This window comes from Podarcis filfolensis, assembly GCF_964270895.1.
Source record: "Podarcis filfolensis genome assembly, chromosome: 5".
NCBI classification, from domain to species: domain Eukaryota; kingdom Metazoa; phylum Chordata; class Lepidosauria; order Squamata; family Lacertidae; genus Podarcis; species Podarcis filfolensis.
The window spans coordinates 84,437,451-84,453,962 of record NC_139608.1 but is presented as its reverse complement, the minus strand read 5'-3'; the positions used below and the strand labels follow the sequence as shown (position 1 = coordinate 84,453,962).

At 40.3% G+C, this 16,512-nt stretch overlaps 1 protein-coding gene and 1 long non-coding RNA gene across 16 annotated transcripts in view; one reads left to right on the top strand and one right to left on the bottom strand.

The window, feature by feature from the left end:
• Positions 1 to 16,512, top strand: part of KAT6B (lysine acetyltransferase 6B) — an 86,374-nt gene that overhangs the window by 58,527 nt on the left and 11,335 nt on the right. For all 15 annotated transcript variants that reach the window (XM_083615440.1, XM_083615450.1, XM_083615445.1 and 12 more), the window contains 2 exons: positions 14,210 to 14,441; positions 15,559 to 15,718. In XM_083615440.1, coding sequence (XP_083471566.1) covers positions 14,210 to 14,441; positions 15,559 to 15,718 — 392 coding nt within the window. The remainder of the gene's footprint in view (positions 1 to 14,209; positions 14,442 to 15,558; positions 15,719 to 16,512) is intronic.
• Positions 2,029 to 9,511, bottom strand: LOC310763590. The gene is made up of 2 exons (XR_014548688.1): positions 4,951 to 9,511; positions 2,029 to 4,785 (listed from the first exon to the last, which is right to left on the bottom strand). It is a non-coding gene; the product is annotated as an uncharacterized lncRNA (long non-coding RNA).

Genomic DNA, 16,512 nt, shown 5'->3' with positions numbered 1-16,512 from the left:
TCCGTTCTCCTCACCCTGGCTAAATCATGGCTTAAAGCTTGATGCACTGGGCATTGAGCCACAAATATTTTGCCAAAGAGGGCCATTTTAACTTTCCCTCTTGTTTAGAGATATTGAAGTATTAAAAATGCCTTTTGTACTGACGTGCAAGCAGAAGAGTGAATAGGCTTTCCTACCCTATAAAAGCAAGTCAGACCTACAAGTCAGGTGCTGTCTTGTGCTGGGGCATGCTATCTAAGAGAAAAGCTAAGTGGCTCTAGCTTGAGCTAATAAACACAGTTCCCAAATGGAATGATGAGCTGCCAAAGATTGGGACCATCCTTAGCATCCCACCAAAGGTAGGGAGAAGAAATGTGCAGCCTCTAAGATGATGAAAAGAATGAATGGTTACTTTTAGGGGGCAGCATAAAGCCGGAGGTGATTGCCTCTGTTTTTTTTAGCTCACCCGTGCCTTTGCAAACTGCTTGGTTTTGTGCTACTTGCTCAAAATGCCATTTGTATTGTTTATAGTAGACAAAGGAAAACAACAATGAACCAAAAGCAGCTGGCTGTTCCTTCATGCAAAGGTACAGTTTGTTGTAATTTTTTGAGATTTGAGCTATAGATGGTGTGGATAGGACCTTCCACTCAGTACATATGATTCTTTCGATTCTGAATGCAAACTGGGCATTGAGATGCTCAGTGCACATAATGAGTCAACTTTCTTTGTACAATCATTTGCCCTGTGCTGCTGCTGCTGCTTCTTGTTGTTGTTGAAGGCTCTGAAAGTATATTTGTTTTCTGCTTTGTTACTCTTCATGCTTAGATTTTATTGGTTTTTATAAAAGCACAGGAAATGTAAAAATAGTTACTAGATTTTGAAAACAAAACCATGGAATGTCATACTTTCCCGCAACTGCTCCGAGTCAGACCCAAGCAGACTGATGCCTGATGACTAATCATCTTTCTTACTCCTGCTCATTATGTCAAAGCAACCTTTATATACAGTTTCTCATTCTGTGACATCTGTCTTCTTTTAAAAGAATATGAACACAAATCTACACAACAGTTTGGATGACTGGCACAAAAATCATTTTTTAATGGATTGTTCTCTCAGAATGTAGATGTCTTATATGCCGTATCTATGGCTGACACCATGTTCATTAAAACTCCCAATGACATTAACTTGGGACACTACCCATTTTTTGTGACGTGATTGTGATATACCAGTGTTCATTCTGCTGGTGCTGTGTGCCGTGCAGTGAGTCGGTAAAGCACAAACGGAGAGAAGCAAGTTGCCAATTTCAAAAATATATATGATACATTGCCTTATTATAGTGTGATATTGGACTGTTTGGATTCAGAATAAAAAGCATAATGTTAGAACATCAAAATGAATTTATTGGGGCAAAACCAAAGAAATCAAATGTACTGTGGTTAACATGGCACTCTTGTGTCCATCTTGTGAATATATAAATGGAAATGTTCCAAGGAAAGCAATAAATACTCAGACAATACTTTCTGAACATGCTCTTTATAGTAGCATAGAAATGTGGAAGGGATGTGGAAAGGAGGAGGCTTGAAACCTGGATCAAATTGGTAGAAGTACCCTGTGGTATTTCTGTGAATGAAAGGAGGACTTAACAAGAACTATTCATTAGAAGCAGCTACGTACAAACAAATGATAGAATCACAGAATTGTAGAGTTGGAAGGGACACAGAGGGTCATCTAGTCCAACCCCCTGCAATGCAGGAATCTCAACTAAAGCATTCCTGACAGGTGGCCATCCAATCTCTGCTTAAAAACGTCCAAGGTAGGATGATCCACCCTAGGTGGGCTTCCAGACAGCTCTGGAGGATTTCCAGGCTGATATGACTGGTGCTCCTGTTGAAGCCCTGGCCAACAACTGGAACAATTGAATGGCTTGGGCTGTTGACAAGATAGCCCTGAGCGCCCTCTCCCGCTTTGTAAAGCCCGTTTGGTTCCCTGATACACCCCAGAACTTAGGGCAAGGAAACAAGCTGGGAGATGACTCAAACATAAGCAGAGGGAAATCCTGGTGAGGGCTCATTATCAAGCCTACCTAGTGGCAGTGAAGGCTGAAAAGAAGGCTTACTTTGCTGCCCCCCTTGCATCCTCATTGTGCCACCCAGCACAGCTTTTCCGGGTAGTGCAGAGCCTGTTCCAGTCTGGCCCAAAGGAGGTGGCAGGATGAATGGCAGCTTGCTGTGATTTGTTTGCAAAGCATTTTGAGGATAAAATTGCATCCACAGGGATCTTGACTACGCTGTTACAGCAGATGAATCGCTAGGGGCACCCAGAGCACAGTCTAGTCCTGTTGTGTTGGATCAGTTTCAGTTGCTAAGGCTCAAGGATGCAGGACAGGGTGCTTGAATCAGTCAGTGTGACTTCTTGTGCTGTGGAGCCTTGCCCCTCATGGCTGATTAAAAGCTAGCAGGGAGGGGACAACTGGCTGGGCCAGGGAAGTGATTAACTTGTGGTCTACTAAGACCCCTAGATCCTTTTCACATGTACTACTGGCAATCCAGGTGTCCTCCAACTTACATTTGTGCAGCTGGATCTTCCTAAGTGTAGAACCTTACGTTTGTCCCTGTTGAAATTCATTTTGTTTGTTTTGGTATGATAAAGATTTCTAAAAGTTGATTTCTTCAGTGCTTGGGAGGGGGTAGGAGCAGCTACCTCTAAATTGTAGACAAGAAGCCATCATTATTTATTTCATTGCTTTTCAACACGGAAAAAGGACCCCTTCTGGTGATAATCACTTGCATTCATTGGGATTTATCTCAAGCCTTTTTGCTTTTGTGTCATGTTTCCAGATCTGTCTTTTATTTGTGAACTTCCATGTCACCATGAAAAGCACATCTCTCAAAATTAGCTAGCGCAATCCAGAATTAGGGTGGACATACCAATGCACAGAAGTGGAATACCCCAGGTTAGAGTGCAGACACTATTGAAATAAAGTATTCCATACCAATGCATCTCTTCAGAATGGTAAAAGTGTGTGATGCAGCTCCTTGAACACTTTGTGATCAAATACGTTAATGAGAAGCTAAAATCTTTTGAAGTATGATGGGAAGCACTTTACTAATTACAACATACTCTAGTTTTTCAAAAGTTTATTCTACATTTGTAACCTAATGGAATACAGCTGGCTGTTAAAAACCCTTCCCCACCTTCCCACCACCCACTTTATCACTAATTTTTTAACATTCCAACAGCAGAAGCACTAATGAAAGAGGGATACAGATATCCTGTTGAGAGATTGGTATTTAACTGTGTATTTGTACAGGGGGCAAACATTGCTCACGCGTTTCAAATTTAGACGCAGCCTCTAGTTTGTCAAATATAGTCACTGGTGAAGTTGATACAGTAGGATTTCACCTGTAACAATTGAGTCTCCAACTTGATTTGAGAGTCTGAGTGTCTCCAACCAGTGTCATGAGTTTTGTGCTTAGGTCATAATTGCTTCAGGTCTGTCTTAGTGATGGGGCATGCTCTGTATCAGAACAGATGGGAACATGTGGAGTGATTTGCCGGATCAGAACTCCCACCTGTGACTAGTCAGATCACTATCTCGATCCATTTCAGGCTGCTTACAGGTCTAGTTTCAGAAACAAATCAGTCTTGGATTACCTTTTATCAGGGGAGGGACAAGGGGGTGTATGACCTTGTTGCTCTTACTTAATCTCTCAGCAGTTTTTGATTCCATCAGCCATGGTATCTTCCTGGACCAGCTCTGTGGCATGGACACAATACTTCAGTGGTTGCCTTTCTGCCTACAGGCCTGTTTACAGAGAGTGGCACTGGGTGACCGGCGTTGCTCACCTGGCATTTGCACTATGGGAGCACATAAGAGTGCTATCTTCTGTGATGCATTTTAACATCTACTTGGGAGCCGTCATTAGGAGATTTGGAGCAAGGTGTCGCCAGTATGCCGATGACTCAGCTCTATTTCTCTAACATCCGAATCAGGTGAGGCCGGGCGCTCCTGGATCAGTGTCTGGAGTCAGTGATGGGCTGGATGAGGGCCATTAAACTGAAGCTGAATCCAGGCAAGATGGAAGCCCTGTGGATGAGCGGTTCTTCCCAAGTTCAGGAAATAGGCCAGTTGTCTGTCCTTGATGGGGTTGCACTGTCCCTGAAGGAGCAGGTATGTAGATTGGGAGTACTCCTAGATTGTCCACAGTGGCCAGGAGTGTTTTCTCCTAGTTTGGGCTGGTACACCAGCTACAGCAGTTCCTGTACAAGAATAGCTTGCCACAGCGATGCAGGCCTCGTTAACCTTTAGAATGAACTAACGCAATGAACTCTACATAGAGCTGTCCTTGATGAAGGTGGTAAATGCTGCAACCCAACCTTTGACTTGAACAACTCCACAGCAGCATATTACACTGGTGCTGCCTGAAATCTGGAAGGAAGCTTTCATAACTCTGATACCAAAACAAGATCAAGATAGATCAAGTGTAAAAAAACTATAGACCAATCTCATTACTTAATGCGGATTACAAAATTTTTGCTAATATTTTGGCCAACAGGTTGAAGAAGGTATTAACAGATTACATCCATAAGGACCAGGCAGGATTCCTGCCTGGAAGGCATATGAAAGATAATATTAGGAACATAATTGATGTACTGGAAGGATTGGAAGTTAACAAAAACTGTAAAGCGATGTTAATGTTCATTGGTGCAGAGAAGGCCTTCGATAATGTGTCCTGGAGTTTCATGAAAACGAATTTAGAAAGTATTGGGGTTGGACAAGACTTTATAAATGGTATTAATGCAATCTATTTTGAATAAGGAGAAGGGGACGACAGAGGACAAGATGGTTGGACAGTGTTCTCGAAGCTACAAACATGAGTCTGACCAGGCTGCAGGAGGCAGTGGAGGACAGGAGTGCCTGGCGTGCTCTGGTCCATGGGGTCACGAAGAGTCGGACACGACTAAACAACAATTTTGAATAAAAAGCAAAAATTATAGTTAATAATGTGGTTTCAGAAGAAATTAGAATTGAAAAAGGAACCAGGCAAGGATGCCCACTTCCCCCTCTGCTTTTTATAACGGTGCTGGAGGTTTTACTAAGTATGCTAAAGAAGGAGGAAGAAGTTGAAGGTATAACAGTAGGATCTAAGCAATATAAGTTAAAAGCCTTTGTGGACAATTTAGTGCTAACATTACAAGATCCAGACTCCAGTGCAGTAAAAGCACTGGAGCTGATTCAAGAGTTCGGGCAAGTAGCAGGATTTAAGTTAAACAAGAGCAAAACGAAAGTAATGGGGGGGGGGGAATAGATATTGAGGAGAGAAATATCCTTCAAGAAAAGACTGGCCTAGTTTTTGTAAAAAAAAGTGAAGTACTTGGGGGTGAATTTATCGGTGAAAAATTTGAATTTATATAAAGATAATTATGAGAAATTATGGAAATAAATTAAGAGAGATCTGGAGATTTGGTCAAATTTAAAATTGTCATTAATGGGCCGAATATCGGTGGTTAAGATGAATGTATTGCCAAAGATGTTGTTTTTATTTCAAGCCTTACCAGTTATTGATAATGTTAAGTGTTTTAAAGAATGGCAGAAAGCATTGTCTAAATTTATCTGGCAGGGGAACAAACCCAGAATTAAATATAAATTACTTACAGATTCAAAAAAAGAGGGGGATTTTCCCTGCCAGGCCTGAAGATATACTTTGAAGCAGCAGCTTTCTGCTGGATTAAGGAATGGATTCAACTAGACAATGTTGATGTCTTAGATTTAGAGGGATTTGATAATGTATTTGGTTGGCATGCATATTTATGGTATGATAAGATAAAGGCCCATAAAGGTTTCAAAAACCATGTAATTAGAAAATCGCTATATAATGTTTGGATAAGATATAATGATCTCCTAGAAAGAAAAACACCCAGATGGCTTTCGCCAATAGAAGCAAAGGCCCAGAAAAAGTTAAATATGGAGAGTAAATGGCTGAGATATTCTGATTTATTGTTGGAGGATAATGAAGGATTTAAATTAAGATCATTTGATCAAGTTAAAGATAAATTGGATTGGCTACAATATTATCAGATCAATGAAATGTATAAGCTTGATAAGAAAAATGGTTGTGCAATGGAAAAAACCAAATTGGAAACGGAGTTGCTAGATACCAATGTTAAAAACCTATCTAAGATGTATAACTTATTGTTGGAGTGGCATACAAAGGATGAGCAAGTGAAATCTGTGATGATAGATTGGGCAAGAGATTTTGGACACAATATAATGATGGAAGATTGGGAAATGTTGTGGAAGAAAGGGGTTAAGTTTACTGCCTGCACTGTATTAAAGGAAAATATTATGAAAATGATGTACAGATGGTACTTCACCCCAGTAAAATTAGCAAAGATTTATCATACGAGTGATAATTTATGTTGGAAATGTAAAGAAAAAGAAGGTACCTTTTATCATATATGGTGGACGTGTCCTAAGGTGAAAGACTTCTGGGAAAAGATTTATAATGAATTGAAAAAAATGTTGAAATATACATTTATTAAGAAACCAGAAGCCTTTCTACTTGGAGTAATAGGACTGGAATTGCCCAAAAAGGATGTTAGATTGTTTTTGTATGCCACAACTGCAGCAAGAATTTTATTAGCCAAAAATTGGAAAACACGAGAAATCCCAACAATAGAAGAATGGCAGATGAAGATGTTGGACTTTTTGGAGCTGGCCGACCTGACTGGGAGAATCCACGATCAGAAAGAAGAGGAACACCAAGAACAATGGAAGAAATTTAAAGACTATTTAGCTAAATATTGTAATATAAGACAAGTAGAAGCTACTTGAAAGTACCAATTAGGGTTAGGAATAGAGTATGATTAAACTGTAAAACATTATGGACCTAAAAATTATGAAAAGAAGTAAAGATAGTAATTGGAAGGAGTTAATTTTCTTAGAAAGAAGATATTGGAAAACTGTTACAAGGGGATACAATTAAATTCAGTTAGGGGGGATTTGAGGAAGTCAGTTAACAATGAAAACTAAATTGGATCTTAGAAGGATTTTTTAATCTTTTTTTCTCTTTCTCTTTTTTCTTTTTAGTATATTTGTTATAAATTTGGAAAATTAATAAAAAAATTTTTTGGGGAAAAAGCATATTACACTGTGTCATGGTATTGATGGAGAATGAAGGAGAGGAGGAGAGACAGACAGAGGAAGGGGGGCAGGAAGTGGCGGTGGAGGAAAGAAGGGAAAGCCAGGAGGAGAGGTGGCTCACAGATGTTGGACCAGAGCCTCAACACCGCACAGGAAGTTCTGGCACAGACAGTGAAACAATGCCTGTTCCGTCTGCCAAGGAAAGGAGAGTGTTAAAGAGGAGGGGACAGAGACATCACATGAAAATTCCACGTCTTTTCTGTTGGAGAAGGGGCGGGCATAAGGCACTCCAAGAATCTGAGCCGGAGGATTCGGATGCATGATAGTAATGTGCTGCTTGTACATATGTAAAATAAAGGCTGTATATATGTATCTCTGAGTGAGCAGAGGCATTTCTTGCGGAGAGCGTTCACAAGCCATCACACACTGGTTCTGAAAGCTCTGCACTGGCTGCCCGTATATTACTGAGCTAAGTTCAAGATAATTGCTCTTAGTGTATGAAGCCCTGTGTATGAAGTGCATGAATAGCGTACGAAGAATAGGCTGCCTCCACATACATCATTTTATTTGCATACCGCCTCCCTGTAGTTAAAACCAGGCTCAAAACAGCTTACAACATGGACAAAATTACATAGTTACAGATGATAAAACAAAAATCGTCACAAATAATAAATAAAACCCATAAATAGTACACAGCCAAATCATAACAAGATCTAAAAATATACCATTTTTTAAAAAAAATACAGCGACAAAACCCAAACTATGCCCCAACCCAAGATTCTGTTGAGCTGCCTCAGTGTTTGTTGCTGGAGTCAGTCAAGGGCCCACCATCCCAGGCGGGATTGGGAAAGGCCTGCAAAGGAGGTGTGGTGGTTGCCCGTTCGTTTGAAAATGTCTGTACAGGGGGAGAGAAAGGGTTGACAGGTAGACCAATAGAAAAGCCAGAGGCAATGCCTACCTGTTTATAAAAGGGCTTAGCCCGAGGTTTGGGTTGGTTGGTTTTAGTTGGTTGGTTGGGAAAGGCAGTTGGGAAAGCAGTTGGCAGACAGATAGAACTAGAGAGACAGTTAGTGCAGTTGGTTCTTGTGTGAGGGGAGGTAGAAGAGTTAGGGGCAGAATAAAATAAGACTAAGAAGGTAAAGAGTAACAACGTTTTGAATGCAGTTCAAGTTTGTGTTTGCAATAAACTACACTCTTCTTTGTTAACTTGAGAACCTGACTGAGACTAAGTGATTTACCGGGGAAGACCTGGTTGGTGGCAGCGGATTAGTGGTGGACAGGTCAATAGTCCGTGAGACGACCGGGGCTCCGTACGAACGCCACAGGAGGTCTTTCAGGACTCACTCAGCGACTGCCCTGTCCCTTATACCAGACCACTGTGGGCATCTAAAGAAGCCCTCTTGACCATCCTGTGGGAGCCACATGTTCGTTTATCTTGTGCTTGAGTCAAGTCTTTCAGCAGTATTTTGGACCGCTTATTCCTATTGAGACTAGATGAGCACTAGCAATTCTGATCTTTTGTCATCTGTTAAAAACATTTTTGCTTTCATCAAGCATTTTTAGAGAATTGATTCAGTTCATTGTTAGTCATTTGGTGCTGTATTTTATGATTTTATTGTCCTTGGTAACTCCACCACAATACTTTTCTTAGGAGTTGGCAGTTTATAGATATAAATAAAGCTCAAGAACATGAAAGTTTCATTCAGAACCAATACACCACTCTATTTGTTTGATCCTCTTTAGCTCTTTCCAGACAAAACACGAGCTGTAACCAAGGCTTACAACTCATTTGCCCAGGTTCAGACTATGGCTTAGCTCATTAAATCACAGAAATAAAATCACTTCCATGGATCTGTACTTGAGTGTTGTATGTGTTGTTTTATGATATCATAAATATTGTCCTAATGTAATAGGAGACATACTTTCTTATGCTTGATGTATAGGCATCTCAATTTCATGTAAAGAACTGCAAACACCAATATGAACATTGAACATTCATATACACCCCTTCTAAAGAACTTTTTCGGTTTTTATATAAAACTTTGCAGTTGTCAAAACACATTTAGATCCAGTGGCACCCCTTGTCATGTAGGTCTTAAAGAACGTGTTGCTTTTTAAAGACAACATTGAATCCAGTTGTTTCATTAGGGCAGCCAATCACTTTTCAGTCATGGGTGGCTGATATTTGTGAATAGTGTACAATTGCCTTGATGAACCAACTGGGCTGTGAATGTCATTCTTAAAGATACATGGCTAATTGGTTCATCCGGATAGTCGGCAGTTACAGAACCAACAAAGGTTTCTATCTATTCTGGTTGGACTGTCACGTGAGAAGAAAGAAGCCATGCTTTTGGAATTGCTGTTGTCTGCTACCAATTATAAATCTTAAGGTAATGACCAGCCTACTGTTTTTGTGTTTTACGGTTAAAAATATGCAGTCATTTTCCCTGCATGCCTACCTGTGCATCTACCGCTCTTCTGCCCCTATTCCAAGGCAGGAAACATAAATGAGGATCTTAGTGGTTGATCCTGGGAAATAGTTTCTTACTGAAATCAAGAGTTATGTTGTGTTTATGTGTCAGATGCTGGATAAAGGAAGGCTTTTCCCATTGAATGGGTGCTAATGGCCCACAAACATTGCAGCTTGCCAGAGAGAATGATTCCCCCTCTCTTTCCCCTCCCTGTGTTATTCTGAGGGGTTCTCCTAGCTCCCCCCCCCAACCATTTTTTGGAGGGTGGGCGTGTGGAAGATCCATTGTGCAAACAGATGTCTTTGTCCAGGGCTTCTGCTGATGGGGGCTGTTAGGCAATTTCCCCCAGAGACTTGATTTTTCCATACAGGCTTTTTTGTGTGAAATGTGGGGAATTTTAACAGCTGTATGCAAATATTTTGATAGTTTTAGCCCTGGGAATAGAAATGGGCCAGAGCAGGGTATATCTAGCTAGTTTTGAAGTATAATAAACTGGATGTTATATACCATTTTTAAGTTAGTATTTTGCAGAAAGTCTGCATTGTTTATCTGCTTATGTAGATTCCAGAAGGATTTTATCGCAGATTAAAAAGTTAATGATAGTAAATTGACCTGTCCACAATAGTTGCATTAATGAGTTTTCTTCCATTTTGTTCCATTCTAGCCATAGTGCTGCTTTCCTAATTGACTAATCCACATGATGAATGAAATGAAATGCAGTATATGGGAGGGTATGGAGTTCACTGCATGCTTTGTGAGCATGGAAGCCCTAGATCTTACTCTTGCACTATTGAAGCATTCTGGATGACAGAACAGGTTGAAGCCTTTGTCTGAGATCTCAGAGGGCTGAAATTGAGATCCACAGCTCCCTTCTCCACCCCAGTCTGTCAGCTTTGATAGTACAGAGCTTAATTGATCTATTGGTTTGATTAAATTCCTTTACATATGCTAGATTAGTATGACAAAACTAGGAATTCCATGGTGATCTGGATTGAGCTTTCTAATTAAGATAGGTGATCGGGCTAGATTGTTAAATGTTTGTTCCTCTGGCTAACAACTTGATTACAGACTTTAAAAATACATAGACCTGGCAGTCTTGGTCTAATGCCATATATTCCTTTGAAGAGAAGGCACCAGCTTCATTTTGTCTTGTAACAAGCAATTGTATCTAACAGTTGTCTGCTGCAGACATAATACTGTGCTCATTAAAACACAGCCGGCTTGGCTATTCTCCAATTAGGCTATAGATTCTCAAGGAATCCTATAGGATTAAGGATATCCACTGCTTAGACAAGATGGATATTACAGCATTGGAGTGATCTATTTAACAGGGACATGTTGTACTTATTTCAGATACTTCAGGATAAATACACGAGCATCCAAGATCAATGTTTTTTATTTACCTGCAACTTAGATCAATTATTTGGAATCTTTTTGGTAAGTTTAACTTAATGGATGTAACTTAAATCACACAACCAATTAACTAATGTATGCTGTAAGTAAATTGAGCCTTGTAGTTAATGTGTTGTTGCTTTCCGCGTACTTAGGTTGACATTTGTGAAGTTGCAAGTGCCAGAGAAGAAGCTGCCTTCCTCTGTAAGAGCAGAAAGTCACCAAGTGTTGTGGTACTTTGTTGTACTGTGAGCTTCGGAAAGACTACTCCTACCTTCCTTTATAGGTCCATAGTAATTCTCCAAGCCCCAAAGTAGGAAGGTGGTGAATTTTGTCCAAAAGAATCCTACAGGCCAGAGTGCAAATTTGGGCAGCAGTTTGTAGTCTACAGAATTTCATAGTTATTTTGAAGCAGGTTATATATCCTTTAAGCACTAAAGTTCAAACTCTACACCTCCAGGGAACAATTTTTACATTGACTTTTCTGCAGCACACCCCTTCTGAGACATGTTTTAGTTGATGCAGATAATGTAGGGCACTGGCCAAGCCTCTTCGGCCTCACCGTTTGGCTCATGTGAATTGGGTGTGCCCTCAAACTCTCCCAGCTTTCCTGGAGCTGTGCACTAGAAGGGAAGATTGGGAGCAGTGGGCATACCCTGCTTTCTTACTGAAAATAATGTTTCTTTGAAGAACCCCAAAAGTTCCAAGGAACCCCAGGACTCCCCAGAAAACAGCTTGAACAGTTTGCCATTTGGTGTGTCATTTTTAATAAACGCTCCTGTTAGCAAGCTGTTGCTCATGTTAGAAAACTATAATAGGTCTTGAAAGTATTGGCTCTTTGAATTTTTGTATCTCTAGAAGTCAGGAACTTGAGCCCATAAGTATATAGAACACATCAGTTGTCTGCATGATGCTGTATCTCCAGTAGTAGATATTTTCATATTGCTGAAAGTTAGTGTAGCTTGGTGGCTAAAGTGATGGAGGGAATCTCTGATTTGAGTCTCACTTGGTTGCCCTAGTCAACCCACTATCTCAGCCTCATTCCAACATCTGTAATATGGGGAAAATAATGCTGATTTATCTTACAGGCTTATAAGAATTACAGCACAATAATGCATGTCAAGTCCTATGTAAATGTTGAGTGTAACAAGCCAGCATTCTGAGAGATGTCAAACTTCATGTTCAAACATCAGATTTGTTTGATAAATTGAAACAAAATCCATTTGTCAGGAGAAGAGGTCTGTCTATATGGGTTCACAAACTGAGCTTTACCTTGCACATATACTTGAATTGTTGTTTGTTGTACATACAGAAAGAGTTCCTAGTTCAAAAAGTCAAGTGACAATATTAGAAGTTGACAGGGAAGAGAACCTTGATGCCTAAATTGTACAGAGATTTAATCTACACCATGATGAAGACTTTAAAATACTAGGAAGCTGTAATTATTTATTAGCTCTTTCATTGGATACTCCAACATGGTTGCATAGAAAAAAAATACTTGCCTGGTGTTAGTGCTAACAGCAGAGTTCATTTTATAAGTATACTATTAGTGTTGTGTGTATGTCATTATCTTTGCTCTGTTTTTATACTTAAGCTGCTTCATATTCTGAAGATTTTAACAGGTATATTGACATTAACATTCAGAGAAATACTTGTGATTACTGCTTCCTTGTTTTGAAAAATCGTTTATTTGGATTTTAGAAACTAAATGATGGTAAAGGTATGTTTTTGTAAACAAACAAACAAACAGGTTTTTTAATAGCTGTAGCTATGGATACATTTTAACACCTTTGAGTTGCTTGTTACATTTCATTAGAAAGAGCATGTAGGACAGAGAGATCAATAGGATTATCTTGGATTCTCTGTTGATGCCCTGCTTGCAAGCTTCAGGATTCATGTGAATTAAACCAAAAAGGGTTTTGTGTGTGTGTTGAATTCCCTCCCTAAAATTATTTTTCTATCTGGTCAAAAATAAAAATTCAGATGTGAATGTTCAGGGCATCCTCCTGTGTATCTATTTTGTGTAATGATGATGCTAATTTCCAGTTGGAAGAGTTCAAAATACAAATTCCTCCAATTCAGAAAGTCTCATCCCGTTTTTATCTTGGTCCAGGTCCCATTGAATTTTAATCTGGCTTGAAGTGAGGTTCCACTCTACTGCTAGCCAGCCTTCTCTACCAGTTCAACTGTTACTTTCCAAGGAAAAACTTAGCTCTGAAAAGAGAGATGAGTGCCTGCTGCTGATGTGGGCTTCCTAGGCATGTTTTGGAAGGGAGCGTGGGATTTGTAGTTTCCTCTGCTTTCCCAATTCAATTTGGAAGGAAGAGAATTTAAGATGATCCTACTGGATTAGACAAATGACCCATCTAGTCCACAGCCCTGTTTTCACAGTGGCCAACCAGATACCTGTGGGAAACTTACAAGCAGGAGCTGAGTACAAGAGAATTCACCCTTCCTGCCGATTCCATCAACTGGTATTCAGAAGCTTACTGCCACTGACCAAATTGCATGCTCCCTGGCAGGAAACAATATTTCTGAGCATGCTTGAAAGCAATAGCGTTCGTTTAGAAATAGACCAGTGTGTAATCTTCAGTGAGTTGTCCCAGTGACCAGTTACTCTCCTTTTCTCAAAGTGAAGGGGTTGTGTTCTTCTGTTTTGCTTGAGAACATGTATGGGGAGTAGCAGAGGAAGGGGTATGTGTGAGCTTCATCCATTTCTTAAATAAGCTTTTTTTAAAAAAGCTTGAGGAAAAAATGAGTTTTGAGGCAAGCCAAGAAGAGTTCGCTCATCAGTACAGTGGAACCTCGGCTTTCGAGCATCTCAGAAGCTGAACAATTCGGAACCCGAACGTCAAAACCCGGAAGTAATTGCTTACGTTTTTGAATGCGCCTTGGAAATCGAACAGCTTTCAAGGCGCGTTTTTCATTCTCCCCTCCCCCATTGACTTTGCAGCTAGCCATTGATCCTCAGTTTTTGAACGTTTTGGAAGCCAAACAGTCTTGTGGAATGGATTGTGTTCAAAAATCGAGGTTCCACTGTACTTTGGTATGAGAAACTTGAGAAAAATATTCTCCAATGGTATTTTATGTTGCTGTTTGCTGTGGAATACTCATTTTACTGTTGCTTTGAATGACTATTTTTTTAAAGGATGGGTTCTAAACACTTGTGGCTGATTGCATTGGTGACATATTTGTGATTTTTGCCTCCACCTCTTCTCCTAGGTTACTTACTTTCTAGAAGAGAGGGACAAGCAGGATCTCCTGAAAAGCCACTCTCTGATCTAGGCCGTGTCTCCTACTTAGCCTATTGGAAAAGTGTCGTCTTGGAGTATCTCTACTGCCATCATGAGAAACAGATCAGCATCAAGGGCATGAGCCGAGCAACGGGAATGTGTCCCCATGACATTGCCACCACCCTGCAGCACCACAGCATGATAGACAGAAAAGATGAAAAGTCAGTAAACATTATTGTTGCTTGAATTGCATTTGCCAACCATGGTGCCTGCTTCCGTTTTATACATTTTGTTAGCTTTTGATCTCCCTTTTGCATATGAGAAGCCCATATGATGAGGGTTTACAGTCACAATTGTGCCCGTGGAGGGCATTCTGAATTCAGAGAGGCTCCTTCATTGGAACTGCATAGACAGAGAGTAAAGTATCGGTAAGAAAAAGCCTGTTCATAAGCATAGTGTTTCTTTCAGCCATTGTGGCTTTCAAAAACGAAAAAGTGTCAGTACAGTCAGGTGACTGCAGGAATATATTTCCGCAGCCTTTTCTTTCTTGGGAATCTGTGCCCTATAACGATCCCACGTAGTGAGAGGGTAGCACTTGCCACCGTCTTCTGGGAAAGAGTCTTTACCTCCCAGGAGTATATATGTCAGGCACCAATCTGGACATGCCCCCTTACATGGAGCAGGTATTACAAGGTAGACCTTCTTCATTGGAAAGCACCTTTGAGAGAAGAGGTATGCAGAGTCTTTCAATCCAGAACAGAGTAGGACATCCATGAGTTGTTTCCCTATCTCCCAGCACGCACACATATGCCCCTCATTCCCAAGGAGAGACTTGTTTTCTAGAGAAAGAAAAAAGATTTACTGGAAAGTTCAACAAGCATCTGTCCGTCCTTCCTTCTTTCATTCCTTCCGCACCACCATTTTCAGTGTGGGTATATAAAGAATGAACTGATCTTGCCAATTCATCCATCCTCCCACCCCCCATCTTCTCATTTGACTGTTGCTGTTTCACCAAACCTCAAGCTTGTTTATACTAGGTAACCTGTTGAACCTGTTTTGACCTATTCTGTCTTCCTAGCATAGTTATGCTATGATGCTTGATTCTGTGACTATCTTAATTGTCTGTAGACTTCAGGTTGTTTTGTTAATGGGAGTAATAGACTGGCATAAATGGCTTTTTTCCATAAGCTGCCTTGAGCACATTCTCATGGAAAGGTGGATATGCATTTAATTAATAAGCAGGCTCCCAAATCGAAACTTGTTACAACTAAACATATGCTTCCATCTGCTTTGTGTACATTTTTATATTTCTTAATATCTGATGTGTTTAAATTGTAGATTTATAGTAATTAGAAGGGAGAAACTGATTTCAAACCACATGGAGAAACTGAAAACCAACCCACGCATGAATGAAGTAGATCCAGAAAGCTTGAGGTGGACTCCTCTTTTGGTTCCTAATGCAGCAGTTTCAGAGGAAGAGAGAGAAGCTGAAAAAGAGGTAATAGGGGACACACACTAAGTATTCTAATGTACATCCTAAACATTTAAGTGGATATGTCTAAGTCAACTGGTGTAGCATATTAAGTGATAGGATATGTCCTAGCTGCTCATACAGCAAGCTGGGCAATGGCACAGCATGCTCTTGGGTTTATTTATATAGCACAATTGATCTAGATAGTGCTACATAGTAGCATAAGGAAATGACAAGTTTTTGCTCCAAGGAGCTTAAGAGCTAAATTTAGACAACGGTGAGGAAGTGAGGCAGAGACAGTGGAAATGAACCTGTGGAGATGAATACGAGCAAATGTCATTGCACATTATGAGGCTTTATTTCAATGGGGGGGGAGGCCTTAAGGGTTAAGCCAAAGACCTCATGGAAGGAGGGAGTTTTGAGGTGGGTCTTGAGTAAAGAGTGATAGAGGAATGATACCATGTAGAATTAGCATTGTGAATCTTCTAAGAAAGAGTTCTAGGCAAGAAGGAACAGGACAAAGAATTGGCAGGGTAGTTTTGTTTTAAGAGAGTAGAAAAGTAAGGGCCAGGAAGAGAAGGATGAGGATAAGAGAGTGGCGAAAGATTTTATCAGCAGAGTTGTGGATAACGGTGAGCAGTTTGGAATGCGATAAGGAAGGGCCAGAAGGAGGGAGGATGCAGTAGTCAAGGCATGAAGTGGCCAAGTTATATCCTAGAATTATAGCCAATAGGACAGAGAGAAAGTGTGTTGAATTTTCATTACTATATTATCTGGTGTGAAGGGGAATGGCTCTGACACACATGATATAAGCAGCAAAG